This window comes from Zeus faber, assembly GCF_960531495.2.
Source record: "Zeus faber genome assembly, chromosome: 12".
Taxonomy (NCBI): Eukaryota; Metazoa; Chordata; class Actinopteri; order Zeiformes; family Zeidae; genus Zeus; species Zeus faber.
In genome coordinates, this window is record NC_137196.1 from 10,464,201 (window position 1) to 10,486,049 (window position 21,849).

The 21,849-nt window shown below is 45.9% G+C and overlaps 2 protein-coding genes across 2 annotated transcripts in view; one reads left to right on the top strand and one right to left on the bottom strand.

Moving 5' to 3' along the window:
• Nucleotides 1–261: 261 nt before the first annotated feature.
• Nucleotides 262–3,695, bottom strand: btbd2b (BTB (POZ) domain containing 2b). Its single transcript, XM_080011314.1, is given in 10 exon segments — nucleotides 262–631; nucleotides 742–888; nucleotides 992–1,048; nucleotides 1,050–1,080; nucleotides 1,155–1,347; nucleotides 1,664–1,861; nucleotides 1,990–2,095; nucleotides 2,298–2,454; nucleotides 2,585–2,704; nucleotides 3,057–3,695. Coding segments are annotated over 10 exon segments (1,800 nt in total). The 5' UTR covers nucleotides 3,686–3,695; the 3' UTR covers nucleotides 262–469.
• Nucleotides 3,696–12,268: 8,573 nt separating this feature from the next.
• Nucleotides 12,269–21,849, top strand: part of LOC307238338 (protein unc-13 homolog A) — a gene marked incomplete at both ends in the record, with an annotated part of 37,715 nt that continues 28,134 nt past the window's right edge. The window contains 8 exons of the mRNA XM_080011270.1: nucleotides 12,269–12,290; nucleotides 12,874–12,951; nucleotides 17,410–17,439; nucleotides 17,794–17,893; nucleotides 19,373–19,490; nucleotides 19,609–19,732; nucleotides 20,282–20,352; nucleotides 21,241–21,295. Of these exons, the coding sequence (XP_079867396.1) occupies nucleotides 12,269–12,290; nucleotides 12,874–12,951; nucleotides 17,410–17,439; nucleotides 17,794–17,893; nucleotides 19,373–19,490; nucleotides 19,609–19,732; nucleotides 20,282–20,352; nucleotides 21,241–21,295 (598 nt within the window). The remainder of the gene's footprint in view (nucleotides 12,291–12,873; nucleotides 12,952–17,409; nucleotides 17,440–17,793; nucleotides 17,894–19,372; nucleotides 19,491–19,608; nucleotides 19,733–20,281; nucleotides 20,353–21,240; nucleotides 21,296–21,849) is intronic.

Sequence of the window (21,849 nt, forward strand, 5' to 3'; positions counted from 1 at the left end):
GAAGCTCAATCATCGCTCAATCAGCCCAGACATCAAATTCCCCTTTCCACCCCACAGTCTGTTTTTATATGAGAGAGAGAGAGAGAGAGAGAGAGAGAGAGAGAGAGAGAGAGAGAGAGAGAGAGAGAGAGAGAGAGAGAGAGAGAGAGAGAGGAGAGAGAGAGAGAGAGAGAGAGAGAGAGAAGAGAGAGAGAGAGAGAGAGAGAGAGAGAGAGAGAGAGAGAGAGAGAGAGAGAGAGAGAGAGAGAGAGAGAGAGAGAGAGAGAGAGAGAGAGAGAGAGATCACAGCTACTGGTGTTTTTGTGTGACCCGCGGTGGTACATCACATGGAGAAAACAGAGGGTTGCTGTTTGAAAGAAGAGTATCAGTCTGGCTGCTGTAATTTGGCACCGAGCCGAGGTCAGGTCATCATGCCGGTGGTGGGGGCTTGGGGGGGGGATGAAAGGTCAACGCCGGTGATCAGAGGCGACTACGTGTAGAAGATGACCTCGGGGATCTGTCCATCCTCTACAGAGGTGCCGTTGTTGTTGCCCGCCGCGTAGCAGAAGGTGAAGCAGGTCTTGGTGCCCGTGGACGAGGCCTCGTGAGTCACTTTTCGCATCCCCTTCGTCCCATAGTGCGAGTCCGGACCCTGGAGGACACAACGGACACCCACGGTCGAAAATGGAGGAGAAAACAACCGCGTAATGTCCGCTTACAGATACTACAAATGAGTCATTTACTCCAGGAAAGTGTTGGTACCTTGAGTGTGGCGCAGGCGGTGTAGTTGACATTAGGAAGTATCTCGACGGGTTCTTTGAACATGACTCTGAAGGTGGTGGCCGAGCCGTCGCAGCTGAAGCCGGTGTCGTTCTGCCCGAGTACCGTGTTACTGTCCGTGTGGATGATCTGCAGAACCAAAAGGAAAGAGACACTCATTTCTATAGAACGTCACAAGGAAGGCGCCGGGTGTTCGAAGTTCTGGTTCTGTATCTGATCTGGGCCGCCATACCTGGATGTTAACCTGGTAGTCCGTGGGTCCGTGTATGGACCCGTATAGGCCAAAACCCCACCACAAATATCCGTCTGTTCACCAGGAACCTGGGAGAAAAGGAGGGATGTTATCGGGAAACGGAAAACCAGGCCGGGCGGGATTCGGCGGCTTCCTCGCTCACCGTATACGGTCGCTGGTCCCGCTGTAGCCCCAGCGGCTCTCCACCTGCCAGAAGCGTGTGATGTTACACTCCTTTCCCCGGAGGCAGCAGCGGGGCCGGTCGATGAACTCCACGCGTGGCTTTGGGTTGACGGTGAAATGGAGAAACAGACTCACCACCTCCCTGTCCGTCAGGATGCTGGACTGGGCCGGACCTGCAAGAAACAACGGCAGCTGAGGAAAAAGATCATCTATGAAGTTAAAAGCTACGTCAGGCAACTCTGAAGGGAGGCTTAAACATGTATCCCTATGTGACCAATGTGATTGATCAAACGACTCTGGCCTCCAGTTTTCCTTCGAGGCAAAAATAAAATGAATAAATATGCCAATACAACGCTGACATTCTGTCAGTATTCATCTCACTGATCTATGTTCACCAGACACTGGGTGGATTTCAGCTCGCTAAGGGGGGGAAAGAAAAAATGACGTGGATATCAAGAGAGAAACAGATTTGACGTTCTCCCTCTTCACCTGCGGCAAACTCCTCAATAGTCATGAGAGGGAAGCGGATGAGTGTGAGGGCCTTGCCCAGGACTCGGCGTTTGTTCTCGGGAGTCGGCTGAAACTGCTGCCTGTGGGCCTCGGCTTCGGCCCAGCGCACCGAGGCCCCAAACAGCCGCACCTCCCTGACGCCCAGGGTGTCTCTCTCCAACACGGCCACCAACGTATCTGTGGGGAGGGTAGATGGTGAGGCCGGAGAAGCGATAGCTGTTGAAGTTTTGGTTCAGTGTAACAAAGGGAAACAATAAAATCTCCTTGTGGAAATGAAAAGGCAGGATGAGCCCAGGTTATATTACCTAAATCTATGTCGGTGAAGCCTTCGGCAGCAAGCGCATCCCCGGTGTTCTTATCGATGTTTTCCAGACACAGGCTGGCCAGCTGGGGTTCATCAAACAGACGTGCCTAGAACAAAGAAATTTCTAAAAATTCCATTGCAGTGTCCGTTGCAGCGAGTAAAGATTTTTTAAGTCTTTGAGTCTTTAAATGGAATCTGTTTAGGAGGCGTCAACTTTTCTCCTAGTGTTTCACATTCATTACCATTCATCTAAAAACAACTGAAAAGATTATTTGAGGGGGCGGTCCCTTTCTCGCTCTTCAGGGTTACCTGTGTTAGCAACATGAAAGCGTTGTCTGCTCTTAAGTTCTTCTTGAGGAACTCCACGCAGTGTGCCTCTAGTGCCGGTACAGCATACTTCTTGGCTGTATACAGGGTGGTCATTACAGTCTCGGGCCCTATCTGGACCTCATCTGAATACAAAAACCTGGAAGACGGAACCCAGAAGTGAGACTCCATATCCAAAATTGCAAGGGAGCTTGCAGAACAAACACCTCCTCGCTCTCACACACATGCAGAAGCACGTCACCCGTGCGACACAAACAGAGATGCCCTACTTCAGCAGCGCTAGGAAGGCAGCGGGCTCCACGTCAGGCAGCTCGATCTCTGTGGAGGTGGTCGCCATCCCGCCGTTGAACATGGCATCAAACACTGCGCTCCCAACCGCCAGAACAAACCTGAATACAGAACACCAGACGAGAACAGTTAGAAGTGTTGAACCGCTAGCTAGATAGATACTTTATTCATCCCTGGCTAGAGATTGGAGTTACAGCAGCTTATATTGAAACAATGGGCAATAATAATAATAAAGTCATGAAAACATAACGAAAACTTTGTAAATACACAGACTAGCTAAAACATTTTAAATTGGAAAAAATGGTAATATACAATTAACCTTAAAAATAACAACAAACCTTTGCATCAGCAATTCACACTCGGGAAACTGTGCAGGTTTTCATACACATAGATGTAAAATACAGCTCTGGACTTGATGACAAAATGATAGTGACAGAGTAAACACGCACATACCTGTGAGCCGGTATCCTCTGGACCCCCATCCCCTTCCCCACTAAAAAATGGACGTCGCTAAGGACCTCGTTGTTGAAGAGGAAAGCGAACCTCTCCTTGACTGTGCTTTTCGTTGCCTGCCAATTGTAAACAGGCTCTCGGTATACCAGCACGGAGGCGGCGGCGGCGGCCGGGGTCGCCGAGAGCGCCGAATGAGTGGACTGCACTGCCGCCGACGAAGCGTTGGACGCGGGAGTGGTCATGTTCGATGCCGCGGTGGCCAGAGCTCCGCCCGCCGCCCCTGCTGCTCCCTGAGCCTGAGCCTGAGCCTGAGCCTGCTGCTGCTGCTGCTGCTGTTGCTGCTGCTGTTGCTGCTGTTGTTGCTGTTGTTGCTGCTGTCGGAGGGAGTTCTGCGCACTCGATGAAGCTCCGGACGCAAGGCCCTGGCTTTCCCCGCTGCCAGGCCCCACCTGGGGGTTGGGACGCCTAGCCGCAACCTGCGCGGCCTGCGCGCCCCCCGCCCCGCCGACGGCTCCGCCGTTGGACGTCGGCATCGAAAAGACGCTATTGCTGGGTTGCCCGTTCCCCAAAGAGCCCGGGCCGGAGAGATTAAGGCAAGGAGGCCTGCCGCTGTTGTCTCCGGCAGCCATCTTGAACCTGACAGCTTGAGGGGGCGGAGCGTGACGCAGACGTAAACACGGGGCTCGCCTTCTTCTTCGTTCCGTCACTTTCTCTTTGGGTCACATGGTGCTGCCCCTAGTGGCTGTTCGTGGACACTACGGGATCATTTGACTTTTCTCGCTGCATTCGACTGAATTTCGTTTTACCGCGATAACATACCCGGTGGCCCGGGTGTGTTCCCTTTTCACGTTTTTTTTGGAATGTGAAACACACCCCTAACTCCGATATAAACAACTCGGTAGTCATTATGCTGCGTTGGCATGCGTGTTGTAGTTTGCAAAATGTACAAGCGTGCCATACAAACACAAATTTAGGGCAGAGAATCCATGTTTTCCCGAACAAAGGCAATGGAACATCTAGCACGGAAGGGGGAGCCGAGTCGCAATGACCGATTTCCGATCTTGACCCGAACGTCCAGTCCAACGCCTGCAGATCAGGGTCAGGGCGCCGCATGTTTTCATTAAAAGTTTAATTACAAAGTAAAGTGCGACAGTTCATGACCATTCATAGATATGTGTGTGTGTGTGTGTGTGTGTGTGTGTGTGTGTGTGTGTGTGTGTGTGTAAATAAATAAATATATTGATTTTATATTAATATCCAAAACAATATTTATGCATACCACTTCTGCATAGAATTAGGGTATTCACTGTAAATGCATTATCATAATTTGTTGTTACCGTAGCCTTTCCATATTGTTTTTAAGCAAAATCTATTTACCTTGTATATAGAACAATTTTACAGAAGAATAAAAGTGTGATTGAAAATAGTTGTTCAGTATCATACTATATATATATATATATATATATATATATATATATATATATAAAATGTATATATAACTATACAGTAGACTGGACACTGTATTTTTCGCTACCATGGACAGACGCGGCACTAGAGGTCCTCCCCCTCATCCCTGTGATAGTGGGTTGACGTGAAGTTAATGAAAACGTGTCGAACATGCTTGCCGAAGAACAACGCATGAAATTAAGACTTTCCCCCATTGCACGTTAACATGGCTGATGCCGTATATTTATCTATAATTTGTGTGCTGTGCGCCCAGCAGTTGCTCATTCACGTTGTCAATCATTCTCAAAGAACACATTTGGGGGAAACGTTTACCAGTAAAAAATACAAACGTATGTACATATTACACCTCTTGAAACTACTTCGGTATCGATTGTGCAGTTCAAATGTGATGAATTTATTTTTGAATAGGTAAAGGACACTTGTGCACCTGAGATTAAAAAAAAAAAAAAAAAAAAGGCAGGGGTGTTTGCCCTTCAGCTTCACTCTCTGCACACCATTGAATATGCTTTATGCTCTGATATTTTAAAATACATTATTTGCTGTAGAATCTGACAAAATTAACAGAGAAGACGAGACAAGTAAGTAAGTGACCACATGCTTATTACCCAATTCCAACCAACATTTTCCAGTGTCTCCACTATACTGTACCCCCCTCTTCATTACACTAAGTCTAGCAATTCCATTTTAAGTTCAAACTTGCCGTAAATGAATGCTGTTAAATTCTACACGTAATATAATTTGTTGATCACATTTTTTTACATGGTGAAGAGCAGGTGGCCACTGAAGGTGGTGTGATGATGGTGATTGTCATACAGTCTATGGTCGGCAATCAGGCGGATGTAGACCACATCGCCCGTCTCCAGCAGCATGGTGGCCCCGTTAGCAGCATTCACAGTGTTGGCCACCTGACGCCCGTAAATTGAAACAACATGTTCTCCGTTTTTTGTCAGTCCAGCAGCAGCACCGTGAGTGCTGTGGCCATAAGCAAAGTTGGTGGCCTTAATCATGTAAACTCCCTTGACTGGTGCAGTGAAGATTCCTGTATAGAATAAAGAGACTGTTTGGAGGGAGGGAACTTTGATTTCATCACCAGCTGCACAGAAATGACGAGTGGTGGAAAATTTGATTTGGCTACCTGTGTTTTTGTTGTAGGCGTCGCCAATGTTTGAGATGATGTGCTTGTAAACTACTGTCGTATCCGTATTGAAGGGTCCAATGTAACCATCGCCAGTCTCAAACAATGCGACCGAGAAGGCCACCTTCTTTTCTGGAAGGAATTGGCACCAATAGGACAATGTCAAGTGATAATATTGCTAACAATAGGGATTAATGGTTCTGCATGAGATTATTGTTTCACTAAACTACAGGACAAGTGTTAAATAGGTTATGGATATTTGTATATATTAAGTTCTTGAATATAATTCAAACTGGTACATCACCTTTATCACTTTTTAATAAAGTCAGTTCATTGTCAAGTAGAAATGACTTGGATTTCAGGGCAAGGAGCTCCGCTGTTTGTGCTGAAATACATGTTATTTGGACAGCGAATATGCATTACTTAAAAATCGAATTTGTGTCATGTATATGTTCTACGCAGTGCTTCATACCCGCATTCTCCATCCTCAGCCCTTCTACCTCGCCCTCGCTGGCTCGCAACCTGGCTGCCACTTGCTCCAGCTTTGACTGTGTGTGTTTCATCTCAGCTCTTTGTTCTGCAACCAGAGTGGTTAACTCTCGTGTTACAGCGTAGATGTCCGGCTGGCAGTGCTGTTTGAGGTCTGACAGGACTGTTGTCGAAGGTCTCTGGGTTGGAGCTTTACTTTCGTCCTGAGCCCCTGCGGAGGTCAGAGACAGACACAGCAGGGATAAAATGCTTGTAAATTTCATTTTTCAGGCGTAGTTTCCTCTCACACTGAGATTTCTTCCCGCTCTTTCTTTTTGTCCGCCGCTTTGTCAGTTTGAGAGTGAGTATAATCATTTACCTTTAGTAAACACAAACAGGGCTCCAATTCTCTTTATCCAGGCTTATCCTTTTAATGAGTAACCAGATCCATGACAGAGGTTATCCGTGTTCTTCTCCGTTTGAAAATCATTTATAACTGGTCACATAAGGGATGTGGTTGGACAGGGAGTCGTACACAAACGACAAAAACTTGAGAGCGGAACCCAAATTAATTAGAAAGGACAATTGGAGGAATAGCAGGAATATACAGAATAATTTAATGGACAAGATGAGATTGATGTGTCAAGCACAACAAATGACCCTCCACTTAGCAAACTCAGGGATTTTAATAAACTAATAGTAGCTGCAGGCACTGTCATCTAATGAGTTGGCACAGCTCACCAGCAGAGAGGAGGTTCGAATCAACCTTACATCCTTCATTCAACTGTACTGTACAGCATGTGGACAAAGAAATGAAAACAAACCTATTTTTTTCTGACCAATACAATATTAAATTCCAAGTTAGCACACCAAACACTGACAGAGAGGCAGGTTGGTGTTTTGAGTCTTTTTTGGAACTTGCCGATTACAGAGACGAGTAGACACCAGTCTTAGAGAGACAGTAACGGTTTGGCACATAGACAAAGTCAACAAAAAGCTCCCCTTAAATCCAATATTCCCTATAGGGAACACATAGGTGAGCAGGGTGGACCGCTGGGGACATCGGATGGTAGGTGAGGGGAGAGAGACAGACAGCGGGGGGGACACAGCCTCCCACAGAGATGGCTCCTGAGGTCCCACCGGGCCGCTCAGGAATACCACTGCTGCTACTCAGAACGCCAGCGAGCACTGTAGGAGGAATGCCCGGCAGGAATCTGGATCACCCTTGTAGCGCTCTGGAGGCGGCAAGTCAGGCTCCATGTGGGTGGCCCGGCTGGTAGGCGAGGTTATTCAGCAGGCAGGCTGACTGGCGGAGCCTCCTTCTGGTGGCTGGCAAACTTGGGTGGATATTGAGGCGATGCTGGCAGGGAGGGTTTGCAAGGTAGCCGTCAGCACAGAAGGGCCTGCTCTTGCCACTCGATGGCTACAACCTCGGTTTGCAATTGTGTTCCTCAACTGCTCAGTGTCTGCTGGGTCCATAATCCACTGTTTTTTTCCAAGTTATAGTGACAAGAAGCTTTCTCTTGGGTTTTTTCCTTGTCACCTCACCAATTTCCACCTGGCTCTGTTCTTTCTGTGCACTTGGGTCTTGGAAACCACATCATTACATAATGAGGCTTGAAACTAGCAAGATGGACCCAAATGCTAAGGATGGGACCCTTCGTACTGATGCAACAAAGTGCGCTGGAGCTACAGCAAGTCTTGCACTAAAGACAGGCCAGTAGAAGGGGGACCCGTCTTCTAAAACAATGATTTTTGTGACAGAGTAACAGGATTGCATTTTGGTGAACGAACAAACCAGCATGAGGGATAATCGGATAATGGGCAGGGGTTGCCAGGTCTGTGTGACAAAACCAGCGTAGTGACCAATCAAAACCAGCCCAAAACCAGCGGGCAGAGGGAGGTGTAAGACAGTCACGGAGAACGTGTCCCCATTATGCACTCTTTGGTTCCATACCATTCCATAGATCATCCCCAGGCCCATTTTAATTTTTACATATTGATGTTGTGTGCATGAAACAGCTGGGGCAACACAAGGAAGCAGGAGGGAACGCTGAGGACATCTAACGGCCAGGTGAGGAACTGCAGCGAGACACACAACACTCACTAAATGTAGAAAATAATATCAAATGGAAGGTAGCCTTAACCATTTTGGAGGCGCTATTACAAGTGATTGAGCATAAAAAACAGGAGAAACTTTTAACTTAAAATGAAAATATTTTGACCTATGCTGTGTGTAGGAATCTTTGGTGGTGCTCAGGGCTGCCTTGCATTCCACAGTTAAAAACGTTACCAGAAATTACTTTTATAATATTTTTATAAAAATAAAAAGTAAAATGAATACAAAATAAATAATAATAAATCACCCCAAAAAAATTAAAAAAATAAATATACATACATACATATACAGAATATAGCCACTGGGGGTGCACAAGCCAGTGTATCATCAGTGCCGGTCCCAAGACCGGATGAATAGAGAGGGTTGCGTCAGGAAGGGCATCTGCCATAAAAACCATGCCAAATCAAATATGCGGACAACAAATCTGATTTCCATACCGGATCGGTCGAGGCCCGGGTTAACAACGACCGCCACTGGTGCCGTTAGTCAACGGGGTGTCAGTAGAAATTGTACTACTGTTGGCAGTAGAGTTGTGAGTAGGAACTTTGAACGTTGGCACTATGAAGGGTAAAGAGAGAGAGCTGGCCGACATGATGGAGAGAAGAAAGGTAGATGTACTATGTGTACAAGAGACCATGTGGAAGGGGAGTAAGGCCAGGAGTATCGGAGCCGGGTGCAAACTGTTCTACCATGGAGTGGATGGCAGGATAAATGGGGTAGGGATAGTCTTGAAGGAAGAAGATGTCAAGAGTGTTTTGGATGTGACGAGAGTGTCGGACAGAGTGATGAGCATGAAGGTAGAAATTGATGGGCTGATAATGAATGTGGTCAGTTCCCCAAGTTGGGTGTGAGATGGAAGAGAAAGAAGAATTCTTTACTGAGTTGGATGTAGTGGTGGAGAGCGTCCCCAAGGGAGAGAGAGTGGTTGTTGGAGCAGATCTCAATGGACATGTTGGCGAAGGGATCAGAGACAGAGGTGATGAGAAGGTGATGGCTAGGTATGGTGTCAAGGAGAGGAATGTGGAAGGACAGATGGTGGCGGACTTCGCCAAAAGTATGGAATTGGCTGTTGTGAATACATATTTCAAGAAGAGGAAGGAACACAGGGTGACATACAAGAGTGGAGGAAGGTGCACACAGGTGGACTACATCTTATGCAGGAGGTGCAATCTGAAAGAGATTAGTGACTGCAAAGTGGTGGTAGGGGACTGTGTTGCTAGGCAGCATTGGATGGTGGTCTGTAGGGTGACTCTGGAGGCCAAGAAGAGGAAGAAAGTGAAAGAAGAGCCAAAGATAAAACGGTGGAAGTTGAAAAAGGAGGAGTGTTGCATGCAATTTAGGGAAGAGGTCAAGAAGGCAATAGGTGGAAATGAACGGTTACCAGATGACTGGGAAACAACTGCAGAAGTGGTGAGGGAGACGGCCAAGAAGGTACTCGGTGTATCATGCGGGAAGAGGAAGGAAGACAAGGACTCTTGGTGGTGGAATGAGGAAGTACAGGAGAGCATAGAGCAGAAGAGGTTGGCAAGGAAGAAATGGGATGGTCAGAGAGATGAAGAAAGTAGACAGGAGTACAAGCTGATGCATGGAAAGGCGAAGAAAGAAGTGGCAAAGGCAAAGGAAAAGGCATACGATGAGTTGTACGAGAGATTGGACAGTAAGGAAGGAGAAAAGGACTTGTACCGATTGGCAAGACAAAGGGACCAAGCTGGGAAGGATGTACAGCAGGTTAGGGTGATGAAGGATAATAATGGGAATGAGCTGACTAGTGAGGAGAGTGTGTTGAGAAGGTGGAAGGAGTACTTTGAGGAGTTGATGAATGAAGAAAATGAGACGGAGAGAAGGGTGGATGATGTGGGGATAGTGGCTCAAGAAGTAGCAAATTAGCAAGGATGAGGTGAGAACAGCATTAAAGAAGATGAAGAGTGGAAAGGCAGTTGGCCCAGATGACATACTTGGGGAAGCATGGACATGTTGAGGTGAGATGGCAGTGGCGTTCTTAACGAGTCTGTTTAACACCATCCTGGAAAGGGAGAGGATGCCGGAGGAGTGGAGAAGAAGTATACTGGTACCCATCTTCAGAAATAAGGGAGACGTACAGAGCTGTAGTAACTACAAGGAAATAAAGTTGATCAGCCACAGCATGAAGCTATGGGGTAGTGGAGGCTAAGAGGAGAGGTGGGGATCAGTGAGCAGCAGTATGGGTTTATACCAGGAAAGAAACTATAGATGCCATGTTTGCTTTAAGAATGCTGATGGAAAAGTACAGGGAAGGCCAGAGGGAGTTGCACTGCGTCTTTGTGGATTTAGAGAAGGGATATGATAGGGTGCCGAGAGAGGAAGTGTGGTATTGCATGAGGAAGTCGTGGGTGGCAGAGAAGTACGTAAGAGTGGAACAGGATATGTATGAGGGCAGTCAGACAGTAGTAAGGTGTGCAGTAGGCGTGACCGAGGCATTCAAAGTGGAGGTGGGATTGCATCAAGGATCAGCTCTGAGCCCTTTCTTGTTTGCAATGGTGATGGACAGGTTAACAGATGAAATCAGGCAGGATTCTCCGTGGAGTATGATGTTCGTGGATGACATTGTGATCTGTAGCGAGAGTGGGGAGCAGGTTGAGGAGAGCCTGAAGAAGTGGAGGCATGCATTAGAGAGAAGAGGAATGAAATTCAGCAGGAGTAAGACAGAATACATGTGCCTGAATGGGAGGGATGGCGGCGAAAAGCTGAGAATGAAAACAATGGAGGGGGAGAAGGCAGATGGGTTCAAGTACTTGGGGTCAACCATCCAAAGCAGCGGAGAGTGCGGGAGAGAGGTGAAGAAGATAGTACAGGCAGGGTGGAGTGGGTGGAGAAGAGTGATCTGTGACAGAAGGATTCCAGCAAGAGTGAAGGGGAAGGTCTACAGGACGGTAGTCAAACCAGCTATGTTGTACGGTTTAGAGGCGGTGGCACTGTCAAAAAGGCAGGTGGCTGAACTGGAGGTGGCAAAGTTGAGGATGTTGAGGTTTACATTGGGAGTGACAAGGACGGACAGGATTAAGAATGAGTACATTAGAGGGACAGCTCAGGTCGGACAGTTTGGTGGAAAAGTGAGAGAGGCCAGATTGAGATGGTTTGGACGCGGGTGTAGGGGAGGTGAGAGTTACACTGGGAGAAGGACGCTGAGGATGGAGCTGCCAGGCAAGAGGAAAAGAGGAAGGCCCAAGAGAAGGTTTATGGATGTGGCGAGGGAGGACGTGCAGGCGGTTGGTGTAAGGGAGGAAGATGCGCAGAACAGAAGGTATTGGAGGCAGCTGATCCGCTGTGGCGACCCCTAACGGGAGCGGCCCAAAGAAGAAGATACAGTACATACATATACAGAAGTGTGTGTGTGTGTGTGTGTGTGTGTGTGTACAGTATATATAATGCACAAAAGAAAAAAATGAGCAAAAATAGAGCAAAGTATATGTACTTGTGTGTACATGAATATATATACAGTAGTGCACCAAAGTATGCATGTACAGGGTATGTATGTGCAACTCGTGGTACATATTCAGAAAGTAATTCAAAAGAATATCATAATGTTATCATTTCTTTTTTTGTTTTGATCAGGGAGCCTGGGTCCATATTGGCCAGCAGACAGTGTATAACCATACTCATTGAATTCAGCTCCACGTCCCGGAAGTAGAGACTCCTGGCCGCCTGCCTCTCGTCAAAACGTGACGTCACCCGGCGCGCGCGGGGGCGAGGGGAGCTGTCCTCGCGGACGGTGGTGCTGAAACAAGATGGCTGTGCGCGCGCGAGGAGCGGAGGAGAGCTGAAGCGACGCGGAGAACGACGAGGGGGCTCCAGCTCGAGGGGAGAATCAACTTTCTTTGTATTTATTTTGGTCGTTTTTTTTTTTTTGAATTTTGAATTTTGATCTGGGCTATCGGGGGGGGGGGGGGGGGGGGGAGGGGGCGGGGGAGAAGTGGGGAAAGCGGACAATAGCCACGCAAATCACCGGAGGACCGAGTAGAGGACACGTTCACGCCGCTGTCAGAGATGTCCCTGCTATGTGTGGGAGGTGAGCGATGAAATATAAATGATTAGTAACGCAGCGTCTTCATGTTAGTGAAAGCGTGATTATTTCAGTGTCGGTGCTGAAGCTGGTATAGCTGTTTGGTGAAAAGCCGAACCGAGGGTTTGTGCTCAGTAGTCCATAAGTCAGTCAATCTCACTAACGTTGAGATTCAAGATTCAAAACTCAAAAGATTCTTTATTTGTCACATGTAATTATACACGCACAGCGCAGTGAAATGATAAAACAAAATATATAGAGTAATAAATTGTAATAATCAGGACATAATCAGAATCAGAATATGTATGTACACAATAAGTTAATTATATAAGCAAAAATACATATAATAAATTGTAATTATAGGAATACATTAACAAAAATATGAATGACACCATTGCAGAAAGCTTGACAGCACTGCTGAGTGGATCATTTCCCCCCGCTGTATGTGTATTATATGAACTTAACAGAGGCTTTCCTTGTCGTATCAAAAAAACTGTAACATAAGAGAGACATGTGAGGTATTTCCTCCTAAAAATGGTCTAACAGCATCTACGTGTGAGAGCAATCCGGCTCGCCGTGTGTCATCCAGCCTGTTCATTCATGCGGAGGCGGCCGGAGGAGGAAGCCCCCTCTTCCGCCGCCGCAGCGCAGAAGCTCCGCCAGAGTCGTGAGGGAATACTAGTAGGGAGGGAGCTGCCGGGGGTGTGCTCTGCGCGTCACGTCGCTCTCCTTCCACAGGGTGGGGGGGACGTGACATTTCCCAGCAGCGATGCGTCACGTCGCCATTCACAGAAAGCCTCGCAAACAAATGACTCTCCGGGGCCCACCCAGACGCTGCACCCACGCAGGTAGTCGTGATGCCATAAGGCCCCTGAGCCCCTGAGTTCATTCATAAACACAGGCGGTGGATCTCGGCGTTGCAAGACCATGTGGTCCTCAATGTGGGGTCCGGGGACTCCCTCAGGGGCCCTTCAAGAGGCCCCAGGGGGGTCCCCAGCGAAATGATTCATAGTCACACTTCACTGTTTACGAGATGCTGGTTAGACAATAATGAATGTTTTAATCATTACTTCGAAGTTTCACTATTATCTCTGTGGCATGGACAGGTATGGCATGTACTGAATCATATCCGATGACAAAAATCGTCTCAGATTGGGCATCCGGAAACCACCAATCTTATCAAATGGGGTTGTAGACTTGGCGGAGAGCCCAGAGTCCTGTTTCTACATCATTAGTGACCGGTGCTATTTCTGGCAGGAGTTAGTTCCTCTTGAATGGGCTCCATTCTTTAAAACGTCCGGTGGCAAAGCACTTTTCTTTAAGACGCAAGTTGTTTTCTTGAATGTGTTCATTGTATTTCCAAGTCAAAGATTTGGATTTATTAATCAAATACCAAACAAGTGCATGTGATGTGTTGTCCAGGATGTGAAATTATCCTGTAGAATAAGATGCTGTGTCTTAGAGTGTCCAGAGTCCAGCGCTGCTTTTAACCTTGAACGGCCTGAAGTGAGTCCTCCCATTTCGTATTTTGCATTCTGACAGCTCAAGTTGAAGTGCTTTGGCTGCCAGGAATCCTCTGTGATTCCCTTGCTATCCTCTCCTTTGCCTGTAAGTCAGAATCTACTTTTCCCGGCCATTTGCTCAGATAAGTAGACAAGGAAAGATCAGGATAAAGTGAATTACCATGGACAGTTTCTCTGTTTTGTATTGAGAAAACACTGTCGAGAAAACAATTCTCATTTTCTCATTCCTGTACTCAGGATCAGGTTAACCTGTTTCAATTACTTGCTTTCTCATTCTACCAAGTAAAAACTGAATATACAGTATTTGGCAATTCAAAAAAGTCAGCGCGAGAGATCGCACGCCATTGCAAACCTATTGATGTGGCCCCGTTTTCCAAATATAGGGTACTGGTCCATAGCCTACATTTCAGTGAATTGATTTGATGTTAGACCCATGCATACAGGCATATTGTTTATGAGCTTGACTGTGTTTGTGTGTGCGTGTGTGTGTGACTTTAAATACTGTATGTGTGGGTGGCTACGACAGCCGATCCTCATCACAATTTACTCCGTCAGAGGGATTTATGATTGTCTGCTGTTACAAAGCTTTCGCGTCCTGTTGTCTTATATCCAATTCCATTTGATTGATCTTCTTCTTCTTCTTCTTCTTCTTCTTCTTCTTCTTCATATTCTTCTTCTTCTTCTTCTTCTTCTTCTTCTTCTTCTTTTTCCTTTTTGTCTCCTTATTTGTGTACAATACTATACAATACATGAAACAATGTATACCTTCCCGGGGCTTGTTTCACGCTTGACACCATTAAGAGTGCTGCTCTGATCTTCCCTCCCCTCTCCCTTTCGTAAGGTTTACAGAACATATGTTTCTGTGTATGTGAGTATGTATGTGTATGTGTGTGTGCGTGCGTGCGTGCGCGCGTGTGTGCGCGCGTGCGTGCGTGTGTGGCCCGAGCTTCATTTTTCCATAGTGGCACGTGAGTCATTCTCTCTGCTGCTTACCATCACACCTGCACATTATGCAGAGATTTAGTTGTGTGGGAGGGAATGAGAAAGAAAATGTTACACCATGTCGTCTTCTCTCTTCCCTCTTTTATTGTCAGTGTCTGTGGATGTTTCCATGTGGAGAATAAAACATGGAAATAACCAGAGTAATATTTAGACTCGTATTGCGCTTCCACACACACAGGGTTCTGGTTCTTAGGAAATGTAATGTGATGTCTACATTTTTGAAATCCTAATAGGTTTTGTGTGTATTTGTGTGTGTGTGTGTGTGTGCGGTGCATATTATCACAGCCCACCGGCCGATGCGTTGCAGTATGCCTGTGCTGCCTGTGTGTGTGTGTGTGTGTGTGTGTGTGTGTGTGTGTGTGTGAGGCAGTGTTGAAAAAGAGGAGCATTAAAAATGTATGTGTGAGTTACGTCAAAGTAAAAAAAAAAAAAAAACTAAAATAGTGCTGCAGAGTGCGAGAGAGATGTGCCTCCAACGTTATCCAAGCAAATGTATTCCATCAGCCTGTTGTGTAACACAGGGAATGGTGCTAATGTGGATCTTTAATGAATAAGTCCTGGTCAGTAAATATGTATCACTTAAAATATAAAATATATACAAAAATATAATCACTTAAATTGAAGTGTTACTACATGAATACACTACTACTATTACTACTTATACATATACTAATACTAGTAGTAATACTAATACTATTTGCACTACTACTTTAGCTTCTCCTACTTACTACTTATTTTTAACAGGTCATTGAGGTGATTTAAGTGCTTGAATTTTGTCCTGAAGTACTTGAATACCTTGAAAATATCCCTTTTTTTGCTGAAGTGCTTGAAAAATATAATTATATTTATATATTATATTTATATATATATTATATATTATATATATTATATATTATTTATATATTATATATTTATATATTATTTATATATATTTTGTAATTCAAATCGTAATGTGTTAAAAAATAATCGCTTTTAAAAACAGCTCTGACCAGTGGAGGCATGGACTCCACAAGGCCTCTGAAGTTGTCTTGTGGTATCTGGCACCAAGATGTTAGCAGCAAATCCAAGTCCTGTAAGTTGTGAGGTTGGGCCCCCATGGATCGGGCTTGTTGTTCCAGCACATCCCAAAGATGCTCGATTGGATCGGACCCTAACTCTGGCCATCCACATGATGGAGAAGAGAATGTGGTCCAGTTCGGAGGCTCACGTGCCCATTGTAGGTACTTCCTATCATAACAGCATTAACCTTTTCAGCGATTTGTGCTACAGTAGCTCTTCTGTTGGATCGACCAGACAGCCTAGACTTCGCTCCACACATGCATCATTGAGCCCATGTAGGTATTAACCATTGCCTACCAGGAACACCCCACAAGACCTGTTGTTTTGGAGATGCTCTGACTCAGTCATCTAGTCATCACAATTTGGCCCTTGTCAAAGTCGCTCAGATCCTTACGCTTGCCCATTTTTCCTGCTTTCAAAACATCAACTTCAAGAACTGACTGTTCACTTGCTTCCTTATGTATCCCATCCTTGACAGGTGCCATTGGAATGAGTCATTGCCGTTGAGCAGTGTCGATCACTTTACCTGTCATGGGTTTTATTGGTTTTATTATTTTACTGTTTGTATCGGCAAGTACACAGTACTACTACCCCACCACTACTAGTGCAGAAACTACTACTACTACTACTACTACTACTAAAATCAAATATTTAGCTACTGTATATTTTCATGGCGTTGCTGGTGTGAGATGTAATTGTGAGGTAGTTGAGTCAGCCCCCTGCCTTTTGGAGAGCCAAGCTATTAGACGCCTCGCATGTCACACCGTGCTGATCGCACTCTGCTGAATCACACAGTGTGAAAGTGGCCGTCGTTAAATCACCACCGTGGATTTCTACACAACTGTGCTGCCACACAGAAGCGCTCCTCACACCCCTTTAGATGCTGTAGGTTTCATTTCCTTGAGTCAACAACCACGTACCAGACAGTACCATGTTAATAGTATGTCAATAAGGTAATTGTAGAAGCGCACTATTTGAGTTTAATACTCCAGAATGAATGAAGTGTTATCTAATTTTATGTTATTATATCATTGTATCATTTTTTTTGCATTGCCTGCACGATTCTATTGATATAAAACTCGTAGTGTACCACAACTGCAGTGTAATTCCAGATTTCGCAAATATCCCAAACGGAAGGGATTCCTCTCTGATGATAAAAATTCCCAATGTGTTAAATTTTAAGTTTGTTTACAAGACTAAAAATTGTTGGAGTTCATGTTTCATAATTGCATCATCTCTTTAGACGACAGTAATTGACAACACTCCTATAGTGCTAAGAAGGATTTTTTGTTTTTTGTTGATTTCTTTAATTAATGTGGTTAATGTGGTTGTACATCGTTCTATATCCAAAGTCATATAGCATTCAGTTGTTGTTCTTTTTAAACGCTGTCCTGTTTCATACTGACCTCTTTCATATCCTCACCAGCCCCGTTCGGATGTACAAGACAAAGTGGAAGACGCGCTAGCATTTAGCAGAGGAACAGATGGTGTTTCTGTGTGTGACTCTCCCTCTCTCTCTCTCTCTCTCTGTGTTTCCGCAGTAAAGAAAGCCAAGCTGGATGGACCCCAAGGTAAAGCCAGGGATCCTATAAATAACGAGGGATCTGTGTTTATGTGGCATTAATCTTTAATCACAAACTTCCTACATGGAAATAGAAGACATTAACGGTATGAGAAATCAGCTCTAGTGGGGGTCAACATATAACACATATATAAATCTTCAAACACTGTAGATCGCCATACCATGGAGGGTGAGGTGCGTGCAGTTACAGGCTTAAAAATATAATCTGAGGCACACCTTTTATTGGCCATTCTTCTCTTATCTATAGCCACCAGTCAGCTGTGTTCTCCACTTGGACACTCTTCTTCCTAATCCCTGTCTCTCTCTCTCTCTCTCTCTCTCTCTCTCTCTCTCGCCCCGGCAGAAAAATTCAACACCTACGTGACTCTGAAGGTGCAAAATGTGAAGAGCACCACCATCGCTGTCAGGGGCAACCTGCCCAGCTGGGAGCAAGATTTCATGTTGTGAGCCCTTTCAAACTCTCTTTCTTCCTTTCTTTTTTGGACCCATTTCATCTTCCCAAGTCTCCCTAATGTCCACATGAGCCCTCGTGTGTGTCTCTTTAAACCTCTCTCTCTCTTTCTCTCTTTCTCTCTCTCTCTCTGTCTCTCTCTCTCTCTCTCTCTCTCTCTCTCTCTCTCTCTCTCCCTCTCTTGACCTTTTCTTGTTTCTTGTGTTTTATTCTTTCTTCCATTTCCCTCACATCTCCATCCCTGCTGCCCAGCTCCTTCCTCCATTCTTAATGTCTCGTCCTCTCTCCATCTGCACCTCCGCCTTCCCTCGCCGCCACATCCCTCCTTTCATCCGCTCTCCTTCGATACTCCTTCCCCACCTTCACCCCTGCCCCCCCCCCCCCCCCTTGCAGCTCCTCCTTTTCCTCCATCGCAGGAGGAAGAACCCAGCTCCTTGATCTCCCCATGTACCCCCACCCCCACCCCCCACCCCGAGTTTCCTCATTTAATCCTCCCCTCTCTTCTCCGCCTCCAGTCTTTTGCAAACAGTATGTCTTCTTTTGCTTGTTTTAAAGAAACTTGGGAGAAAACAAACCTGGAAAGAAGACGAGGCGCTCCCTTACACGGGTGTTTGGCGCATAGCAAGATCCAGTGCAGGGTTTTATGTTTTTAAACGTCCCACAGACGGCCGGGGTGGGGGTGGGGGTGGTGGTTATGTGTGGCAGGTGATGAAACATGTGGGACGTAGTGGGTGGGACCGACTTACTGCGCTCTCCTGCCGCTCTGCGCGTCACTCGGTGGCGGCGAGCGTTGTCTGCCACGTTATGTAACGTTAATCCTCATCTGCTCCTTCCAGTCCCTTTTAAACCACCCCTCCCTCCCTCTCTCCCACCCCCCTCCCCCAATCAGTACCCACCATGCATCAAAATAGTGCTTTGGAAGAAAGGAGTCATCACTGACACGGGAAATCCACCTCACCCACCCCTGCCTCCCTCCAACACCCACACACATTCTTAATTAAAGTTTTCCACTTTCTCCCTGCAGGCATTTGATACAATCACCTCCACCCCCTCCCCACTCCATGTCAACCATTCTCTCAGTCTTTTCCACCACCACCCACCCCTCCCTCCCTTCCAGCTCCCCCTCCGCCCGATAGTTGCCTAGCTGCTGTCTTGTAAACGCTGCGTGTTCAGTTCTCTCCTCCTCAGAGACACATTTTCTTTTTTTTTGGTTACAGTCCAGCTCACAAGCAATAACTGTATGTGTGTGTGTATGTGTGTGTGTGTGTGTGAGCGCGCACACTGTACTACACTCAGGAACTTATATAATTATTTTCTGGCGTTAATTGTTCATTAATCATTATTTATGTTCTTCATTTGTTGAACCTAGAGAATTCCCAGGTGCACCATGTTCCACATATTCTAACATCTCTCTCTCTCTCTCTCTCTCTCTCTCTCTCTCTCTCTCTCCCTCTCTCTCCCTCCCTCTCAGCGAGATCAACCGGCTGGACTTGGGTCTGACAGTAGAGGTGTGGAACAAGGGATTAATCTGGGACACCATGGTCGGCACTGTGTGGATTCCCCTGCGCAGCATCCGCCAGTCAAATGAGGTTCGACCGTTTTCCCCCGTGGGAAAAAAATGGAGGAAACGCACAACTCTGTCGGGTTTAGTCTTCCCGCGCTGCTCACGTTTTACCATATTGTTCTTCCCCCCCTTACCCTGCGCAGGAGGGTCCGGGCAAGTGGCTCACCCTCGACTCTCAGGTCATCATGACAGACAATGAAATCTGCGGCACCAAGGAGCCCACACTCCACCTGGTGCTGCTGGACACGCGCTTCGAGCTGCCTCTGGGTGAGAGCGCCGACATTCAAAAAAACCATCATGGAAGACAGTTAGGGTAGGAGGGAAAATGGAGAAAGGATGAATAAATTCGATTTGAGAGTATATTTTTACGATTTAGAATAACACGAGGAACGTGAAGGCATGAGGCCATCTCCGGGAAAGATCGATCGGCCTGATCTACATTTCACGTGGATGTGTTCCTTTGTTAGTGGTCGCTTGTGTGTCGCCTTCCTGTCTCAGCATTGATTAGCTGTCGTTTTGCTCCCGTAGTCGATAGCGTACACCTGAGTCCTAAATCACTTTGCCAAGCCTATTAATAGGGGCCCTGGGTTCTGTTACGCTGGGTGAAAAGGCCCATTTCCAATGTCACTCAATAATGAGGTCAGGAAAAAGGGTCGGATTTTGTAGATTTCAACGGAACATGTTCTTTAATAATGTTTAGGGTACTACGCGGGAGGAATTTGTATCTCCGGAGGTATTGAGAAAGATTAACAAGTATCATCAGGGAGTTTCGAAAGCTGTATTCGTGTTGTGTTTACTGCCACCTGTTGTTTCCAGATATCCCCGAGGATGAGGCGCGGTACTGGGCCAAAAAACTGGAGCAACTCAACGCAATGAGGGACCAAGATGTAAGCTGCCACCAAACATAATTTATTGCCATCGCCTTTTCCTAAAGCCTTTTTTAAGACCAAGGCGATATGATTCATACACAAAATTGAAATTAAATGCACCACCATTTAATTTCTTTTTTATCTATACAGATATATAACAGCTGGCACCATACCGCTTTTTCTTTTCTGATGCCAATATTGAGACTGATATTGATCTTGACTATCTGCTGATAGGATACTGATCCGTTTCTTTTTCTAGTAACTAGTAAGCTTTAAATTAGCTATTTTTTAAAGCTGTTTTTATTTTTTATACTCTTCGCTTAAAATGGCCGTTGAGAAGAACCATGCTCAAACTGCGCCAACAATCACTTAACTACCTGTCAGGAGGAAAGACATGGCCAACAACATGACTTTATTCAACTTTATTCAGTTAAACCACTTTTAAAAAACCTCAATATATACACTATACATAAATATGACTTTGACTTGGAGCATTTAAAACCAAAATATACAGTATACTGTTGTTATCGTGTGGCCTTCTTTACTCCTCTTCACGTTATATCGCAACAGTGGTATTTCAAAAGTGCTTTTATGATTCCCCCCCCCCCCCCCCCCCCCCCAAATATCTAATACAGCATTTTTCGTTGGTATTGGCCCGATACAGGCACTGGGTGTTGGATCGGTGCCATCTCTAATATAATTGAATTTATACGTTGTGATCAGCAAATTGTGTGCACTACCATCAAATTCAAAGCCACTAGATTTTTCGCTATTTGTTTTTTATGAAAAAAAAAGTCTCTATATCTAACAAGTGAGTTTCTAGTTGGCAACACGCTTTAACACGCTTTAACACGTTTTAACACGTTTTAAGACGCTCTAACGTGGGCCGCTCCTTTTCTCCACCAGTACTCGTACCAGGAAGAACAGGAACGGCCACTTCCTGTCCCTGGGACACAGTGCTGTGAGTAACTGACCTCCGCTGGAGTTCACGCAAAATGGCTCCTTTGTTTGCCCCTCAATACGGAGAAATTATGTGTTCGGCCGGTGAGATGTAATCCGATTGTGTTTCCCCAGCGTGTGCTTAATGTGTGTAACCGCACATGGTTGTTGTGTATCGGAGAGAGAGAGAGAGAGAGCAAGAGAGAGAGACAGAGAGGGAGAGAGAGGGAGAGAGAGAGAGAGAGACAGGCAGACAGAGAAATACAGGCAGAAAGAGAGAGAGAGAGAGAGACAGACAGAGAAAGAGACTTTGACTTTTAAGGTTCCTTTATTTTCAGTAAGTCACATCACAACAGCAGAAACTTGATTAAGAAGGAACCAAAAAACAACAAAAATAGAGACAAACCACAGGAAAATCACAGGTCAGTAAGAGTAAAGACATCTCCCTTCAGAGACAACTAGGTACGCAGAGATCTGTTGATGTCTTCACCAGGTTTGAGACAGCTGTTCACTAGAAGGACAGCTCCCTTTGTAGCCCAGACTTCCTCCTTTGTACAGTTTACCTCCTTAGAGACA